Source organism: Pristis pectinata, chromosome 4 (genome assembly GCF_009764475.1).
Source record: "Pristis pectinata isolate sPriPec2 chromosome 4, sPriPec2.1.pri, whole genome shotgun sequence".
In the NCBI taxonomy this organism is placed as follows: domain Eukaryota; kingdom Metazoa; phylum Chordata; class Chondrichthyes; order Rhinopristiformes; family Pristidae; genus Pristis; species Pristis pectinata.
This window is the reverse complement of record NC_067408.1, coordinates 59,871,231-59,886,949: the sequence shown is the minus strand read 5'-3', so window position 1 is coordinate 59,886,949 and position 15,719 is coordinate 59,871,231. Positions and strand designations below refer to the sequence as shown.

The following is a 15,719-nucleotide window of genomic DNA, read 5'->3' as shown; positions in this document are numbered from 1 at the left end:
GGACTGCAGATGCTGGAATCTAGATGAAAAACACGATGATGCTGGAGGAACTCAGCAGGCCAGGCAGCATCTGTGGAGAAAAGCAGGCGGTCAATGTTTTGGGTCAGGACCCTTCTTCAGGAAGGGTGTGTGTGAGGGTGGTGAGGGGGTGGAGTTGACAATTCCGGACTGTCTGAGGAAACAAAAGGGGTATGAAGTATCAGCAGGGGAGCATTGTGTAGTAGTGATCATAACTCAGCTAGATTTGGAATGGTTGTTAAAAAGAGAAAGATCAAATAGCAATAAAGGTTCTAAATCAGGATAGGGCCAAATTTTACTAGACTGATTCAAAAGCAGACAGAAACCCAGCTTGAAGGTAAATCAAGCTTGGAACAGTGGGAGGCAAGAAGGTGATTCAAGGGGTTCAGGGTTAAGATGTAGGCAGTACACTGGTACAGCTAGTGGGGCCACTGCCTCACAGCTCCAGAGACCCAGGTTCAATCCTGACCTCTGCTGTTGTCTGTGTGGAATTTGCATGTTCTCAGTTGGTTAATTAGCTTCTGTAAGTTGCCCCTATGTGTAGGTGAGGGGTAGAATCTGGGGAGAGTTGATGGGAATGTGAGAGAGAAGAGGTTATAGAATCAGAGTGATACATTCCTACAGCACAAAAACAGGACCTTCAGACCATCAAGACTATCTATGCTAATCCCATTTACCAGCACGGTTTATTGCCTTCTGTGCCTTGGAGATGCAAGTGATTGTCTAGATACTTTTTAAATGTTATGGGAATACCTGCCTTCACCATCTTCTCAGGCAGTGTGTCCCAGATTGCAACCAGCATCTGGGTAAAAAAATTCTTCCTCAAATTCTAAATTTAAAATTTTTAAAAAATTTTATTTACAGCGTGGTAACAAGCCCTTCCAGCCCAACGAGTCCGCACTGCCCATTTTAAACCCAAATTAACTTACCTGTACATCTTTGGAATATGGGAGGAAACCAGAGCACCCGGAGGAAACCAATGCAGACATGGGAGAATGTACAAACTCCTTACAGACAGCGACGGGAATCGAACCCTGATCGCTGGTGCTGTAATAGCGTCGCGCTAACCACTACGCTACCATCCCTATAATCCTTTCACTCCTCACCTTAAATGTATAGCTCTGGTCTTGGACAGGTCCATCAGGGAAAGTTTCTTACTATTAACACTACCTATGCTCCTCATAATTTTGTATACCTCTCAGGTTCCGCTGGTTAGGCCACACTTAGAATATTGTGCACAGTTCTGGTTGCCACACTATAGGAAGGATACTGTAGCAATGGAGAGGATGCAGAAGAGATTCATCAAGATGTTGCCTGGAATGGAGGGATTCGAAAGGCTGGGTTTATTCTCACGGAAACAGACAGCTGAAGGGATGACCTTAGAGATTTAGATCAGATTCAGATTAGTTTATTGTCATATACACCAGGGTGCAATGAAATTCCTTGCTCATGTGAAACTCAGAGTAAAATTATGAGATTATAAGATTATAGGTTAGATAGTCATAGTCTGAGTCTTTTTCCCAGGGTAGGGGAGTCAAAACTAGAGGGAATAGGCTTAAAGTGAGAGGGGAAAGATTTAAAGGGGACCTGAGGGGCAAGTTTTTCCATACAGGTGATGGGTATATGCAACGAGCTGCCAGAGGAAGTATAATTAGTGTTTAAGGACATTTGGACAGGTATTGGGATAGGAAAGGCAGAGGGATATGGGCCTAAAGCAGGCAGATGGGACTAGTGTAGATGGGCATCACAGTCAGTATGGTTAGCTGGGCCAGATGGCTTGTACATCTTCATAACTGTATGACCCCTCAGCCTCTTCTGTTCCAAAGGAAACAAGCCCAGCCTATCCAGTCTCTCCTCATAACTGAAGTGTTCCAACCCAGGCAAGATCCTGGTGAATCTCCTCTGCACCCTCTCTGTGCTATCACGTCCTTCCTACAGTGTGGTGACCAGAACTGCACACAGTACTTCAGCTGTAGCCTACTGATGTTTTATAAAGTTGAATCACAACCTCCTTGCTCTTATACTTCATGCCCCAGATAGTGAAGGCAGGCATCCTGTATGCCTTGTTCAGCCCCCTCTCCATCAGTGCTGCCACCTTCAGGAGATCTTTGTACTTGCACACCAAGGTCTCTCTGTTCCTCAATATTCCCTCAGGCCCTATCATTTTTTTTACTATATGTCCTACCCTTATTTGACTCCTCAAAATGCATCCCCTCACACTTATCAGGATTACATTCCATCACCCTGCCCAGCTTACCAGCTGATCAATATCATTCTGCAGCCTACCATGACCTTCCTCATTATCAACACCACCAGTGTTTGTATCATCTGCAAACTTACTAATCATAGCTCCTACATTCACATCTAAGTTGTTGGTGTATATAATAAACAGCAAAGGTCTCAGCACCAACCCCTATGGTACACTACGGGTCAGAGATTTCCAAGCACACAACAGGGAAATAAGTGGGGGAATAGGACTGACAGGAATGCTCTGAGAGACTATCCATCCAACTATCTATCTATCTGTGTCTATCTAACACCCTCTTAAACATCACTATCCTATCTGCTTCCCCCACCACACCTGGCAGCCATTTCCAGGCACCCATCACTTTGTGTAAAAAAAACCTGTCCTGCACATCTCCTGTAACCTTTCCCTCTCTCACCTTAAATGCATGTCCTCTAATACTTGATATTTCCACCCTGGGAAAAAAAATTCTGACAGTCCACCCTATCCATGCTTCCCATAATCTTATAAACTTCGATCAGGCCTCCCCTCAACCTTTGGCACTCCAGAGAAAACAACCCAAATTTGTCCAGCCTCTAAGCCTTAAGAATAAGAAAAGGCAAAAAAAGGCAGCTGACATCAGACACTGAGAGCTTCCAACAGCAGGAGGTCAGGAGTAGTCTCAATAGTGTAGGAGTGAGATTAAAAGAGATATTGGGAAAGCAAAGAGCAGGACCCAAAATCAACAGGCAAGTAAAATCAATGGAAATCCAAAGGTTTTATGTAAATACAGAGCCAGAAGATAACCAAGGAGAGTGGAACTTATTAACAGTTGATAAGGTAACCAGTGTGTGGAGATGGAAGTTGGGGGTAAGGTTTTTATTGAATACTTTGCACCTGTCTTCACAGAGTGAGGATGATGCTGATACTGTAGTTAATCAAGTGTAAAATATTGGATGAGATAAACAGAGTGTGTGAGGGAGCATATAGGGGTTTAGTGTTTTAGAAGGGGATAGATCACCAGGCTCAGTTGGAATAGATCCCAAGTTGGTAAAATGGGGAGAAATTGTGGAGGCATGTACTACAATATTTCAGTACTGCCCAGCTACAGCAGTTGTGCCAGAGGACTGCAGGGCAGCTGGTGCTGTACCTTTCTTAAAGAAGGAGGAAGGGATAAACCAAGTAATTTTGGGGCAGTTAGTTACATTTCGATGCTAGGCAAATTATTGGATTCCATTGTAGGGGACAGTGTAGACCTGCATATGGAAGGACACAGATTAATCAGGGAAAGTCAGAATAGATTAGTTGAGGGAAGGTTCTGTCTGAATAACGATAGAACTTTGAGAACTTTGAGAAAGTAACAAGGAGGGTCAACGAGGGCAGTGCGTCTACATAGACATGATGGATTTCACATGGCGGGCTAATCAAAAGGTAAAAGCTTGCAGGATTCAAGGGAATGTGGAAAATTGGATCCTCCACTGGCTCAGTGCAGGAAGCAAAGGGTCATGTTTGGGTGATTTTGTGACTGGAAACTGTTACCAGTGGGGTTCCTAGGGGCTCAGTATGTGGTCCCTGCTTTTTCTGATATATGTCACTGATTTGTAGGGATGTGATATAGAAGTTTACAATGAGCAGGAGAACTTAGTGATGGAGGAGAGAGATGGTTTGGTCAGTTGGAGAGATGGTTCTAATGCAATAAAGGGTGAGCTAATGAGTTCAGGGAGATGCAATGAGAATATACAATCAATGGCAGGATATTGAGTGCTGTGGAACAGAGGGATATTGGAGTGTATATCTGTTGATCCTTAAAGGGGAGCAGGACAGGTCAATAAGATAGTTAACAAGGCTGACACAAAGCTTTCCTTTATTAACTAAAGCATGGGAATACGAGGTTCCTAAAGCACTGCATGAAGCACTAGAATATTGCCCTAGAGAGGGGCAGAAGAGATTCACATGGATTAACCAGGATCAGAGAATTGTTACTATGAGGAAAGTTTGGATAAGCTGGAGCTTTTTGTTTTCGGAAAGGGGGAGGCTGAAGGAAGACTTAACTGAGGTGTATAAAAGTATGAGTGGTCTTGATAAAGTAGGACAGACTAATACCCTGAACAGAATGGTTGAAAACCAGGGGCCAGAGACTTAAAGTAATTATTGGAAAGGTTAGAAGGGAGGGGAGGAAATTGTTTAGCCAGAGGGTGGTGGGCGTCTGGAACTCACTGCCTGACAGTGACTCCCTTCCACACTTGCATGTGTATGTGAAGAGTTGTGACTGACAGTGCTGGGAGGGGGGGAAAAAAATCAAGCTGGAGAGCACTTTTACAACCAGCACAGAAACAATGGGAAGGTTGGCCTCCTTTTGCATTATAAATTTTCCATGATTCTAATGGCATTTAATCCACTTTCAGGCAAATGGAACAGATGATGGAGTGTATTTATTTAGCACTGGCAAGAAAAATTACATGGATTTCACCAAAATAATAATGTGGAAAGGACAAAAGTATGTAACAGTTCATAATTACATTTATATGTCTTAAAACCCTGTACTGATTCCTTAGGAATGGACAGGGGAGGCACTTGTTTGTGTAAGTGAACTTTTGTCAGTCTGGGGTCCTGTACTGTTCTTGATCCAGTCCAAGTGACCAGACCCCTAGGCAGACTGACTTTGCCACAGCTCCTTTCACAATGTCCCAGTGAAGTAGATTGTAAGTGCCATCAGTGTTAGCAACCAGGAACCTGGCAGCTATTTGTTCCCACAAAACATCAATGAAATAAATAATCAAATTGACCTACTTCAGTGAGGGTGAAGTACAAATATGGAGCAGGCTTCAGGGAGAATTACACACTCTACTCTGAACATTGCCACAGGACCTTCTCGATGCACCAGAGATGGAAGTAGGGTCTTCATTTAACATTTCAACAGAAAGCAGCTCCTCTGACACCGCAGCACACCTCTGAGTGCCAGTCTACATGTCATGTCTGTACTAATGTAGAGTGGGCCCTGAAGCCAGGAGAGATAAGTTTACCACCCTGGGTTGATCTCTTGTCTGCTGGTAACCATCCTGTATCAGCACACTGATTCTATCTGTCAACAGAATGATGGGATTGCTTCATCCAAATAACATAGCCAAAGTATTGCACAAATAAATCCCTTTATACAGTTACATAAAATCTGACAGAGCTATAATTACATAGAACATGGAACAGTACAGCACAGGAACAGGCCCTTGTCTGCACTGACCATGATGGCAACCTAAACTAATCCCATTTGCCTGTACGTGGTCTATATCCCTCCATTCTCTGCATATTCATGTGCCTCAAACACCAGTATTGTATCTGCTTCTACCACCTCCCCTGGCAGTGTGTACCACTGTGTAAAAAACTTGCCCCGCACATCTCCTTTAAACTTCCACCTCTCACCTTAAAGCTCTATCCTCTCATTTTCCCTCATATCAGGTTTCCCCTCAGCCTCCAATGTTCCATAGAACAATACAGCACAATACAGGCCCTTCAGCCCACCATGTTGTGCCGACCTTCAAACCGCACCTAAGATTATCTAACCCCTTTCTCCCACATATCCCTCTTTTAAATTCCTCCATATGCTTATCTAACAATCTCTTGAACTTGACCAACATATCAGCCTCCACCACCATCCCAGGCAGTGCATTCCATGCCCTAATCATTCTCTGGGTAAAAACCTTCCTCTGATATCTCCCTTGAACTTTCCACCCATCACTTTAAAGTCATGCCCTCTTGTATTGAGCATTGGTGCCCTGGGAAAGAGGTGCTGGCTGTCCACTAACTATTCCTCTTAATATTTTGTATAACTCTATCATGTCTCCCCTCATCCTCCTTCTCTCCAAAGAGTAAAGCCCTAGCTCCCTTAGTCTCTCCTAATAATCCATACTCTCTAAACCAGGCAGCATCCTGGTAAATCTCCTCTGCACCCTTTCCAATGCTTCCACATCCTTCCTATAATGAGACGACCAGAACTGGACACAGTACTCCAAGTGTGGTCTAACCAGAGTTTTGTAGAGCTGCATCATTACCTCGTGGCTCTTAAACTCAATCCCACGATTTATGAAAGCTAACATCCCATAAGCTTTCTTAACTACCCTATCCACCTGTGAGGCAACTTTCAGTGATCTGTGGATATGAACCCCCAGATCCCTCTGCTCCTCCACACTACCCAGAATCCTGCCATTAACCTTGTACTCTGCCTTGGAGTTTGTCCTTCCAAAGTGTACCACCTCACTTCTCCAGATTGGACTCCATCTGCCACTTGTCAGCCCAGCTCTGCATCCTATCAATATCCCTCTAAGCTTCGACAGCCCTCCACACTATCCACTACACCACCGATCTTTGTGTCATCTGCAAACTTGCTAACCCACCCTTCCACCCCCTCATCTAAGTTGTTAATAAATATCACAAAAAGTAGAGGTCCCAGAACCGATCCCTGTGGGACACCACTAGTCACAGCCCTCCAATCTGAATGCACTCCCTCCACCACAACCCTCTGCTTCCTATAGGCAAGCCAATTCTGAATCCACACAGCCAAGCCTCCCTGGATCCCTTGGCCTCTGACCTTCTGAAGAAGCCTACCATGTAAAACCTTGTCAAATGCCTTACTAAAATCCATGTAGACCACATCTACTGCACTACCCTCAATATTCCTGTTAACCTCCTCAAAGAACCCTATCAGGCTTGTGAGGTAAGATCTTCCCTTCACAAAGCCATGCTGGCTGTCCCTAATTATTCCATGATTCTCTAAATACTCATAGATCCTATCTATGAGAATCCTTTCTAATAGATTGCCCACCACAGACGTAAGGCTCACTGGTCTGTAACTCCCTGGACTATCCCGACTACCTTTTTTGAATAAGGAGAAAACAAATCCAAGTTTGTCAAACCTCTCCTTATAGCTAATCCAGGCAGCATCCTGGTGAACACATTTTGCACCCTCTTGAGAGCCTCCACATCCTTCCTGTAATGGGGTGACCAGAACTGCACACAATACTCCAAGTGCAGCTTAACCAAAGTTTTATACAGCTGCAACATGACCTCCTGACTCATACTCAGTGCCCTGACTGATGAAGTCAAGCGTGCTGTATGCCTTCTTTACCATCCTGGCTTCTTGCATTGCCACTCTCAAGGAGCTATGGACTTGGACCCAGAGATCCCACCAACTCATCCATGCAATCAAGTTGCCTACCTGAGCTAGTCCCATTTGCCTGCATTTGGCCCTCTCCTTTTAAACCTTTCCTATCCATTAAGCTCTCCAAATGCCTTTTAAAGGTTGTACCTGTACCTGCCTCTACCACTCACACTGGCAACTTGTTCCATATACCCACCACCCTCTGTGTGAATAACGTTTCCTCTCAGGTCCCTTTAAATCTTCCCCCTCACACCTTAAAATCTATGCCCTGTAGTTTTGGATTCCCCAGAGTTAGTCATTGACTTCAGGAAAGGGGACGGTGTACGTGCACCTGTCTACATCAATGGTGTTGAGGTCGGAAGGGTTGACAGCTTCAAGTTCCTGGGAGTGAACATCACCAATAGCCTGTCCTGGTCCAACCACATAGAAGCCACAGAGAAGAAAGCTCACCGGCACCTCTACTTCCTCAGGAGGCTAAAGAAATTTGACATGACCCCTTTGACACTCACTAACTTTTATTGATGCACCATAGAAAGCATCCTATTTGGATGCATCACTGCTTGGTATGGCAATTGCTCTGTCCAGGATCACAAGAAACTGCAGAGAGTTGTGGACACAGCCCAGCACGTCACAGAAACCAGTCTTCCCTCCATGGACTGTCTATACCTCTCACTGCCCTGGAGAAGCAGCCAGCAGACTCAAGGACAGCTTCTATCCCACTGTGATAAGACTATTAAACAGTTCCCTAATATGATGAGATGGACTCTTGACCTCAATCTACCTTGTTATGACCTTGCACCTTATTGTCTACCTGCAATGCACTTCCCTGTAGCTGTGACACTTTACACTGTATTCTGTTATTGTTTTTACCCTGTACTACCTCAATGCACTATGTAATGAATTGAGGTACGAACAGTATGCAAGACAAGTTTTTCATTGTACCTTGGTACAAGTGACAATAATAAACCAAAAACAAAACCAATACCCAGCCCTGGGGAAAAGACATTGGCTGTTCACCTTATAGAGGTTTATAAAATTGAGGGGCATATACAAGGACACTCCAGGGAAAAAAGTCCCAGCCTATTCAGTCTCTCCTTATAACAAGCCCTCCATCCTCGTAAATCTTTTTTCCACACCCTCTTCAGTTTACTGACATCTTTCCTACAGCAGGGCAACCAGAACTGTACACAATACTCCAAATGTGGCCTTACGGACACCTTGTACAGCTGTAACATGATGTCCCAACTCCTGTACTCAATATTCTGACTGATGAAGGCAAGCATGCCAAATGCCTTCTTCATCACCCTGTTGTACCTGTGTTGCCACTTTCAAGGAGGCATTTACCTGCACCCTAGGTTTCTCTGTTTTATAATGCTCCCTGGGGCCCCACCATTCATTGTGCAAGTCCTGCCCTGGTTTGTCTCAAAATTCAAAACCTTGCATTTATCTGAATTAAACTCCATCTTCCATTCCTTGGCCCACTGGCCCAGTTGATCAAGATCCCATGGTGACCTTAGACAACCTTCCTCACTGTTCACTATACCATCACTTTTAGGGTCATATGCAAATTTACTAACCATGTGGCCAACATCCTCATTCAAATTGTTAATATAAAGGACAAACAATGGCAGACGAAGCACCAGTCCCTGCAGCACACCACTGGACATGGGCCTCTAGTCTGATAAACAGCCCTCCACTACCACATTCTGACTCTTACCACCAAGCCAATTTTATATCCAATTGACTAGCTCACCCTGGATCCCATGTGATCTTACTTTACGGACTAGCCTACCATGCAGTACCTTGTCAAGGGCCTTGCTAAAGTCCATGTAGATTATGTCTATTGCACTTTCCTCATCTGCATTCTTGGTCACCTTTTCAAAAAACTCAACCAACTTCATGAGACATGATTTCCCACACACCCCAGACTTCCTGAGGGGCCACAATCCATGCTCTCTCCCCACATGGCCCAGCAGAGTGCCAATCTCTGACAGCCAACACCCACCCTTCTATTAAGATGCACAGAAGGCTTCACCAGCAACCAAAATTTGTAGGTATGGGCTAGACCTTGTGCTCAAGTGTCTGGAATGGGAGAGAATGTTGGGGCTCAGAGTACCACGCATTGAAAATTAGCTAACACTAATGGCTAACACAAGCTGCCATGGGGAATAAGTCCACGACCCAAAACAGAAAGTCTTGCACCTCTCCAGATGTCAGGGTGACTCAAAGTGCTGTACCAGTGATAATGTACATTCAAAGTGTGGACACTGTTGGAATGCACCCATCAGTTCTCTCACATGGCAAGAGAACTGGGAAATAAAGGTTGTTCTACTGTTTCTAAGGAGAAAGCACATTGTTTAAAAGAAGAACATATTGGCCTGGACCTAAGTGTCTTTTGCCTGGATGTGGCTCATGTTAAGAGTTATTAAGAACTTTCCTTGGACTGATATTTTCAATGCTTTGACATTTTCTACTGGACAGATCACTTAGCTGGTGGGCATCAAATACCTCCAACATGATTAATGGAACAGATGGATCGACCTTCCACCCACTGATAAAAAAAGATGAAGCCCTATACATTTTTGCTCCTGATATTTGCAGGTAATTGAATAAATGTAAACTGAGTGCTGTGTAAACTGATAATTTCAATATTGCAAGATCAATATGAAAATAGGAAGTGCTGGAAACACTCAGCAGGTCACATAGCATCTGTGGGGAGAGAAACAGTTAATGTTTCCATTCAATGACCCTCTGCCAGAACTGAAAAAAAAGAAAATTTATGTGTTTTAAGTTGCAGAGAGGAGGTGGTGTGGGGAAGGCAGGAGGAATGTGTGTGATGGGACCGAGAGAGAGCGAGAGCAACGTACTCACTCTGGAACTGAGATATACAGTAGTTGTTGGAAATCTGAAATAAGACAGATGCTGGGCATGCCAAGAAGGTACATTCACCATCTATAGAGTTACAGGCCAGTTCTGACAAACTACAAAGGGTGGTTATCTGACATTTTGTAGCAGGAAAGAAATGGAGGAAGATCTGAGTGTGAGGAGAGGAGAGGAGGGGCAGTAGTTGAGGGGAATGGGCAGGGGAGGATCAGAGCTGGAGAAAGGGGTGGTGGAGGTAGAGAACAGAGGAGGGGCGAGTACAGAGGTGGAATGGAGGGGGAGGAGAGAGTCAGAGTGAGGGGAAAGGAGCACAAGGTTGGGGTGAGGAGAATGGGTGGTAGAGAGGGAAGAAAATGAGAGAAAAGGGGCCGATGTAGGAACAGAAGAGGAGTGACAGAGTGCAGGAGAAGAGAATGAGGAGTGAGGTAGTAATGGACAGGGTCTGAGGGGTGTGGTAGGACCGAGGATTGGAGGGTGTTTGGGGAGAAGGGAGGAACCATAGAACACTACAGCACAGAAAGCAGGTCATTCAGCCCTTCTAGTCTGTGCAGAAACATTATTCCACTAGTCCCATTTACCTGCACCCAGTCCATAACCCTCCAGACCTCTCCCATCCATGTATCTTTCCAATTTATTCTTAAAACTCGAGTGAGCCTGCATTTACTACATCAGATGGCAGCCCGTTCCACACTCCCACCACTCTGAATGAAGAAGTTCCCCCTAATGTTCCCCCTAAAGCCATGTCCTCTCGTACTTATCTCTCCTGATCTAGGTGGAAAGACCATACTCGCATTAACTCTGTCTATACCCCTCAATTTTGTAAACCTCTATCAAATCTCCCCTCATTCTTCTATGCTCCAAGGAATAAAGTCCTAACCTGTTCAATCTTTCCCTGTAACTCAACTCCTGAAGACCTGGCAACATTCTAGTAAATCTCCTCTGCACTCTTTCAATCTTACAAATATCCTTCCTATAGTTAGGTGACCAGAACTGCACACAATACTCCAAATATGGCCTCACCATAACATCCCAACTCCTATACTCAATACTTTGATTTATGAATGCCAGGATGCCAAAAGCCTTCTTTACAACCCTGTGACGCCACTGTCAGGGAATTATGTATCTGAACTCCCAGATCCCTTTGTTCCTCTGCACTCCTCAGTGCCCTACCATTTACTGTGTATGTCCTACCTTGATTTGTCCTTCTAAAATGCAACACCTCATACTTGTCTGCATTAAATTCCATCTGCCATTTTCTGGCCCATTCTTCCAGTTGGTCCAGATCCCTCTGCAAGCCTTGAAAGCCTTCCTCACTGTCCACTATGCCTCCAACCTTAGTATCATCAGCAAACTTGCTGATCCAATTTACCACATTATCATCTAGATCATTGATATAGACAACAAACAACAATGGTCCCGGCACAGATCCCTGAGGCACACCACTAGTCACAGGCCTTCAGTCTGAGAAACAATCATCCACTACCACTCTGTCTTCTTCCACACAGAATTTCAAATCCAGTTTACAACATCTACATGGATACCTAGTGTCTAAACCTTCTGAACTAACCTCCCATGTGGGACCTTGTCAAAGGCCTTACTAAAGTCCATGTATACAACATCCACAGCCTGTCCTTCATCTACTTTCTTGGTAACCTCCTCGAAAAACTCTACAAGGTTCGTTAAACATGATTTACCGCACACAAAGCCATGCTGACTATCTTTAATCAGCCCTTGGCTGTCCAAATACTTGTATATCCGATCTCTCAGAACACCTTCCAATAATTTACCCACTACTGATGTCAGGCTCACTGGCCTGTAATTACCTGGTTTACTTATAGAGTCTTTTTTAAACAATGGAACAACATGAGCTACCCTCTTGTCCTCCGGCACCATACCAGTGGCTAAGGACATTTTAAATATATCTGCCAGGGCCCCTGCAATTTCTACACTAGTCTCTCTGAATGTCCGAGGAAATATCTTATCAGGCCCGGGGGATTTATCTACCTTTCTTCGCTGTAAGGCAGCAAGCACCACCTCCTCCTTAATCTCTATATGTTCCATGACACTATTGCTTGTTTCCCCTCCTTCCATATCCACTGTGCCAGTTTCCTGAGTAATTACTGATGCAAAAAAAACTGTTTAAGATCTCCCCCATCTCCTGAGGTTCCACACATAGATGACCACTCTGATCTTCTAGGGGACCAATTTTGTCCCTTAATATCCTTTTACTCTTAATATACTTGTAGAAACCCTTTGGGTTTACCTTCACATTATCTGCCAAAGTAACCTCATGTCTTCTTTTTGACTTGCTGATTTCTTTTTTTAAGTATTTTCTTACTTTTTCTATACTCTTCAATTACTTCGTTTGTTCCTAGTTGCCTATACCTGCTATACACCTCCTCTTTCTTAACCAGATCGCCAATATCCCTTGAAAACCAAGGTTCCTTATGCTTGTTAACTTTGCCTTTAATCGTGGCAGGAACATGCAAACTTTGCACTCTCAAAATTTCACCTTTGAAGGCCTTCCACTTCCTTGCCAGAAAACAACTTATCCCAATCCACTCTTCCTAGATCCTTTCTCATTTCCACAAAATAGGCCTTTCTCCGATTTAGAACCTCAGCTCGAGGACCAGAGGTATCCTTATCCATAATTAACTTGAAACTAATGATATTATGGTCACTGGACACAAAATGCTCACCTACACATACTTCTGTCACCTGACCTGTCTGGTTCCCTAATAGGAGATCACATATTGCATTCTGATTCTCAACAGAGGAGTTTGGACCAATGGAGGAAAGGCAGGAGGACAGAATGGGAAGGGGAAGACGATGAACATTCTTTGCAAATGATGTTGAATTTTCCTGCTTTTACAGGTCTCTGTACTTGATGTTTGAAAAAGAAGTGAAGGTAAAAGGAATCAGTGCATATCGATTCACTGTTCCCAAAGAGATTTTTGCAATTGACAATCTCAGTATCGAAGGATTTTGCCCAGAGAGGAACTGCTATCTATCTGGAGTCCTGAACATCAGCATCTGCAAACAAGGTGAGGAACTTAAGTCCCCAGGTCCTGCAGAGTCAGAGGGCAACAGACATTGTCACTGACAGGTCACATCATTTATGTCTACAACCACATGCTTGTCCTCTTGACTTTGAACCAGGTATTTTATCCTGTTGTTTATACTCTACACCCTCACCTTTCCCTTGGTGAGGGAGTTCTGATCTCCCAACTGGAGATTTAGGATGACACTCTTCTGTTCACCCTCCACCTCTGCTCCTCCCTGATGTATGTCGCTCGCTTGCCATTCCCCTCTCCTACTCCCCCTCCTCTCCATCCCTCCCCTTGCCCTTAGCTCCCTCCACCACTCCTATCCTCTACCTCCCCTCCTCCCATTTCCCCTCCACTCTTTTCCCCTCTCCATCAACTGTTCTAATCCTCAGTCCCCACAAATCCCCTCCTTTACTAGCTGTAACTAATAACTTGTTCTGATCTCCCTCTGAAAACCTCATCTCCACATGGAACTTTCTGTCATCTGAAATACCTCCATCAAATAGAGTCATACAGCACAGAAACAGGCCCTTTGGCCCAACTCGTTCATGTCGACCGAGACACCCATCTAAGCTAGTCCCATTTGCCCGTGTTTGACCTATATCCTTCTTAAAATTTTTCTAATCATGTACCTGTTCAAATGTCCTTTCAAAGTTGTTATTCTACCTACCTCAATTACTTCCTCCAGCAGCTCATTCCATGTATGCACCACCCTCTACACAACAAAGTTGCCCCTCAGGTTTTGATTCCCTTTCCCTGGGGAAAAAACAATGTACATTCACCTATCTATGCCCCCCATGATTTTATACCCCTCTATAAGGTCACCCCTCAGTCTCCTATGCTCGAAGGAATAAAGTCCTAACCTGCCCAACCTCTCCCTATAACTCAGGCCCTCGAGTCCTGGCAACATTCTTGGAAACCTTTGCTGCACTCTTTCCAGGTTAAAGAAGTCTTACAACAGGGTAACCAAAACCATGCACAGTACTCCAGGTGCAGCCTCACCAACATCTTGTGCAACTGCAACATCCCAACTCCTATACTCGGTGCCCTGAATGAAGGTCAGCATGCCAAACGCCTTCTTCACCACCGTCTACCTGTGAAGCCACGTTCAGGGAACCATGTACTTGTACTCCTAGGTCCCTCTGTTGTACAACACTCCCCAGGGCCCTACTGTTCACTGAAAGTTCTACCCTGGTTTGACTTCTCAAAATGCAGCACCTCACACTTATCTGAATTGAAAGCTGTTTGCCATTCCTTGGCCCACTTAGCCAGCTGATCAAGATCCCCTTGTAACCTTCTTCACTGTCAAAGATACCACCCAATATCTTCTCCTTTCAGGTGAAGGAGCCCAGCCCAGCCCACTAATTCCATGCCGATGGGTACAGCACCTGTGTTCTTCCGATTCCCCAGTAGACCTAGCTTGCAGTTTTCATGATGTATTGCATTTGTTTATATAATATGAACACCCAGTAACTGACATTGCTCACCTCTACACTGTCCTTTATCCCATTAACAAACGTTCTTCATTTGCCTGGGGTTTTAGTGGAAAGTGTCAACTTGCTTGATAACAATTGTTCATCACATGGAGTATTGCAGACTGACCCACGTGCAGAGACTCTTTGGCGTGTTGTGTTAAATCCTACCATTGTCCACCCAACCTATTTTTAGTGAGGGTGGAGTGATTTTAACTGATATAAATACAGCAGGGCTTTATAATGCATATGGCAGGTAACACAGAATTCAGTTCCACAGAGCATTAGAACCATAGAACATTACAGCACAGAAAACAGGCCATTCAGCCCTTCTAGTCTGTGCCGAAACATTATTCAGCTAGTCCCATTGACATGCACCCAGTCCATAACCCTCCAGGCCTCTCCCGTCCATGTATCTATCCAATTTATTCTTACAACTTGAGAGTGAGCCCACATTTACGTCAGATGGCAGCTCGTTCCACACTCCCACCACTCCCTGAATGAAGAAGTTCCCCCTAAACCTTTCCCCTTTCACCCTAAAGCCATGTTCTCTCCTACTTCTCTCAATCTAGGTGGAGAGAACCTACTCGCATTAACTGTCTATACCCCACATAATTTTGTAAACCTCTATCAAATCTCCCCTCATTCTTCTATGCTCCAAGGAATAAAGTCCTAACCTGTTCAATCTTTCCCTGTAACTCAACTCCTGAAGACCTGGCAACATTCTAACAAATCTCCTCTGCACTCTTTCAATCTTACAAATATCCTTCCTATAGTTAGGTTACCAGAACTGCACACAATAATCCAAATTTGGCCTCACCAATGTCTTATACAACCTCACCATAACATCCCAACTCCTATACTCAATACTTTGATTTATGAATGCCAGGATGTCAAAAGCTTTCATCACAACCCTGTCTACC

At 44.4% G+C, this 15,719-nt stretch overlaps 1 protein-coding gene across 1 annotated transcript in view; it reads left to right on the top strand.

The window, feature by feature from the left end:
* Positions 1–15,719, top strand: part of LOC127569589 (lysosome membrane protein 2-like) — a 61,615-nt gene that overhangs the window by 19,970 nt on the left and 25,926 nt on the right. Inside the window, exons 5-7 of the mRNA XM_052014363.1 lie at positions 4,648–4,739; positions 9,876–9,995; positions 13,152–13,321. Coding sequence (XP_051870323.1) covers positions 4,648–4,739; positions 9,876–9,995; positions 13,152–13,321 — 382 coding nt within the window. The remainder of the gene's footprint in view (positions 1–4,647; positions 4,740–9,875; positions 9,996–13,151; positions 13,322–15,719) is intronic.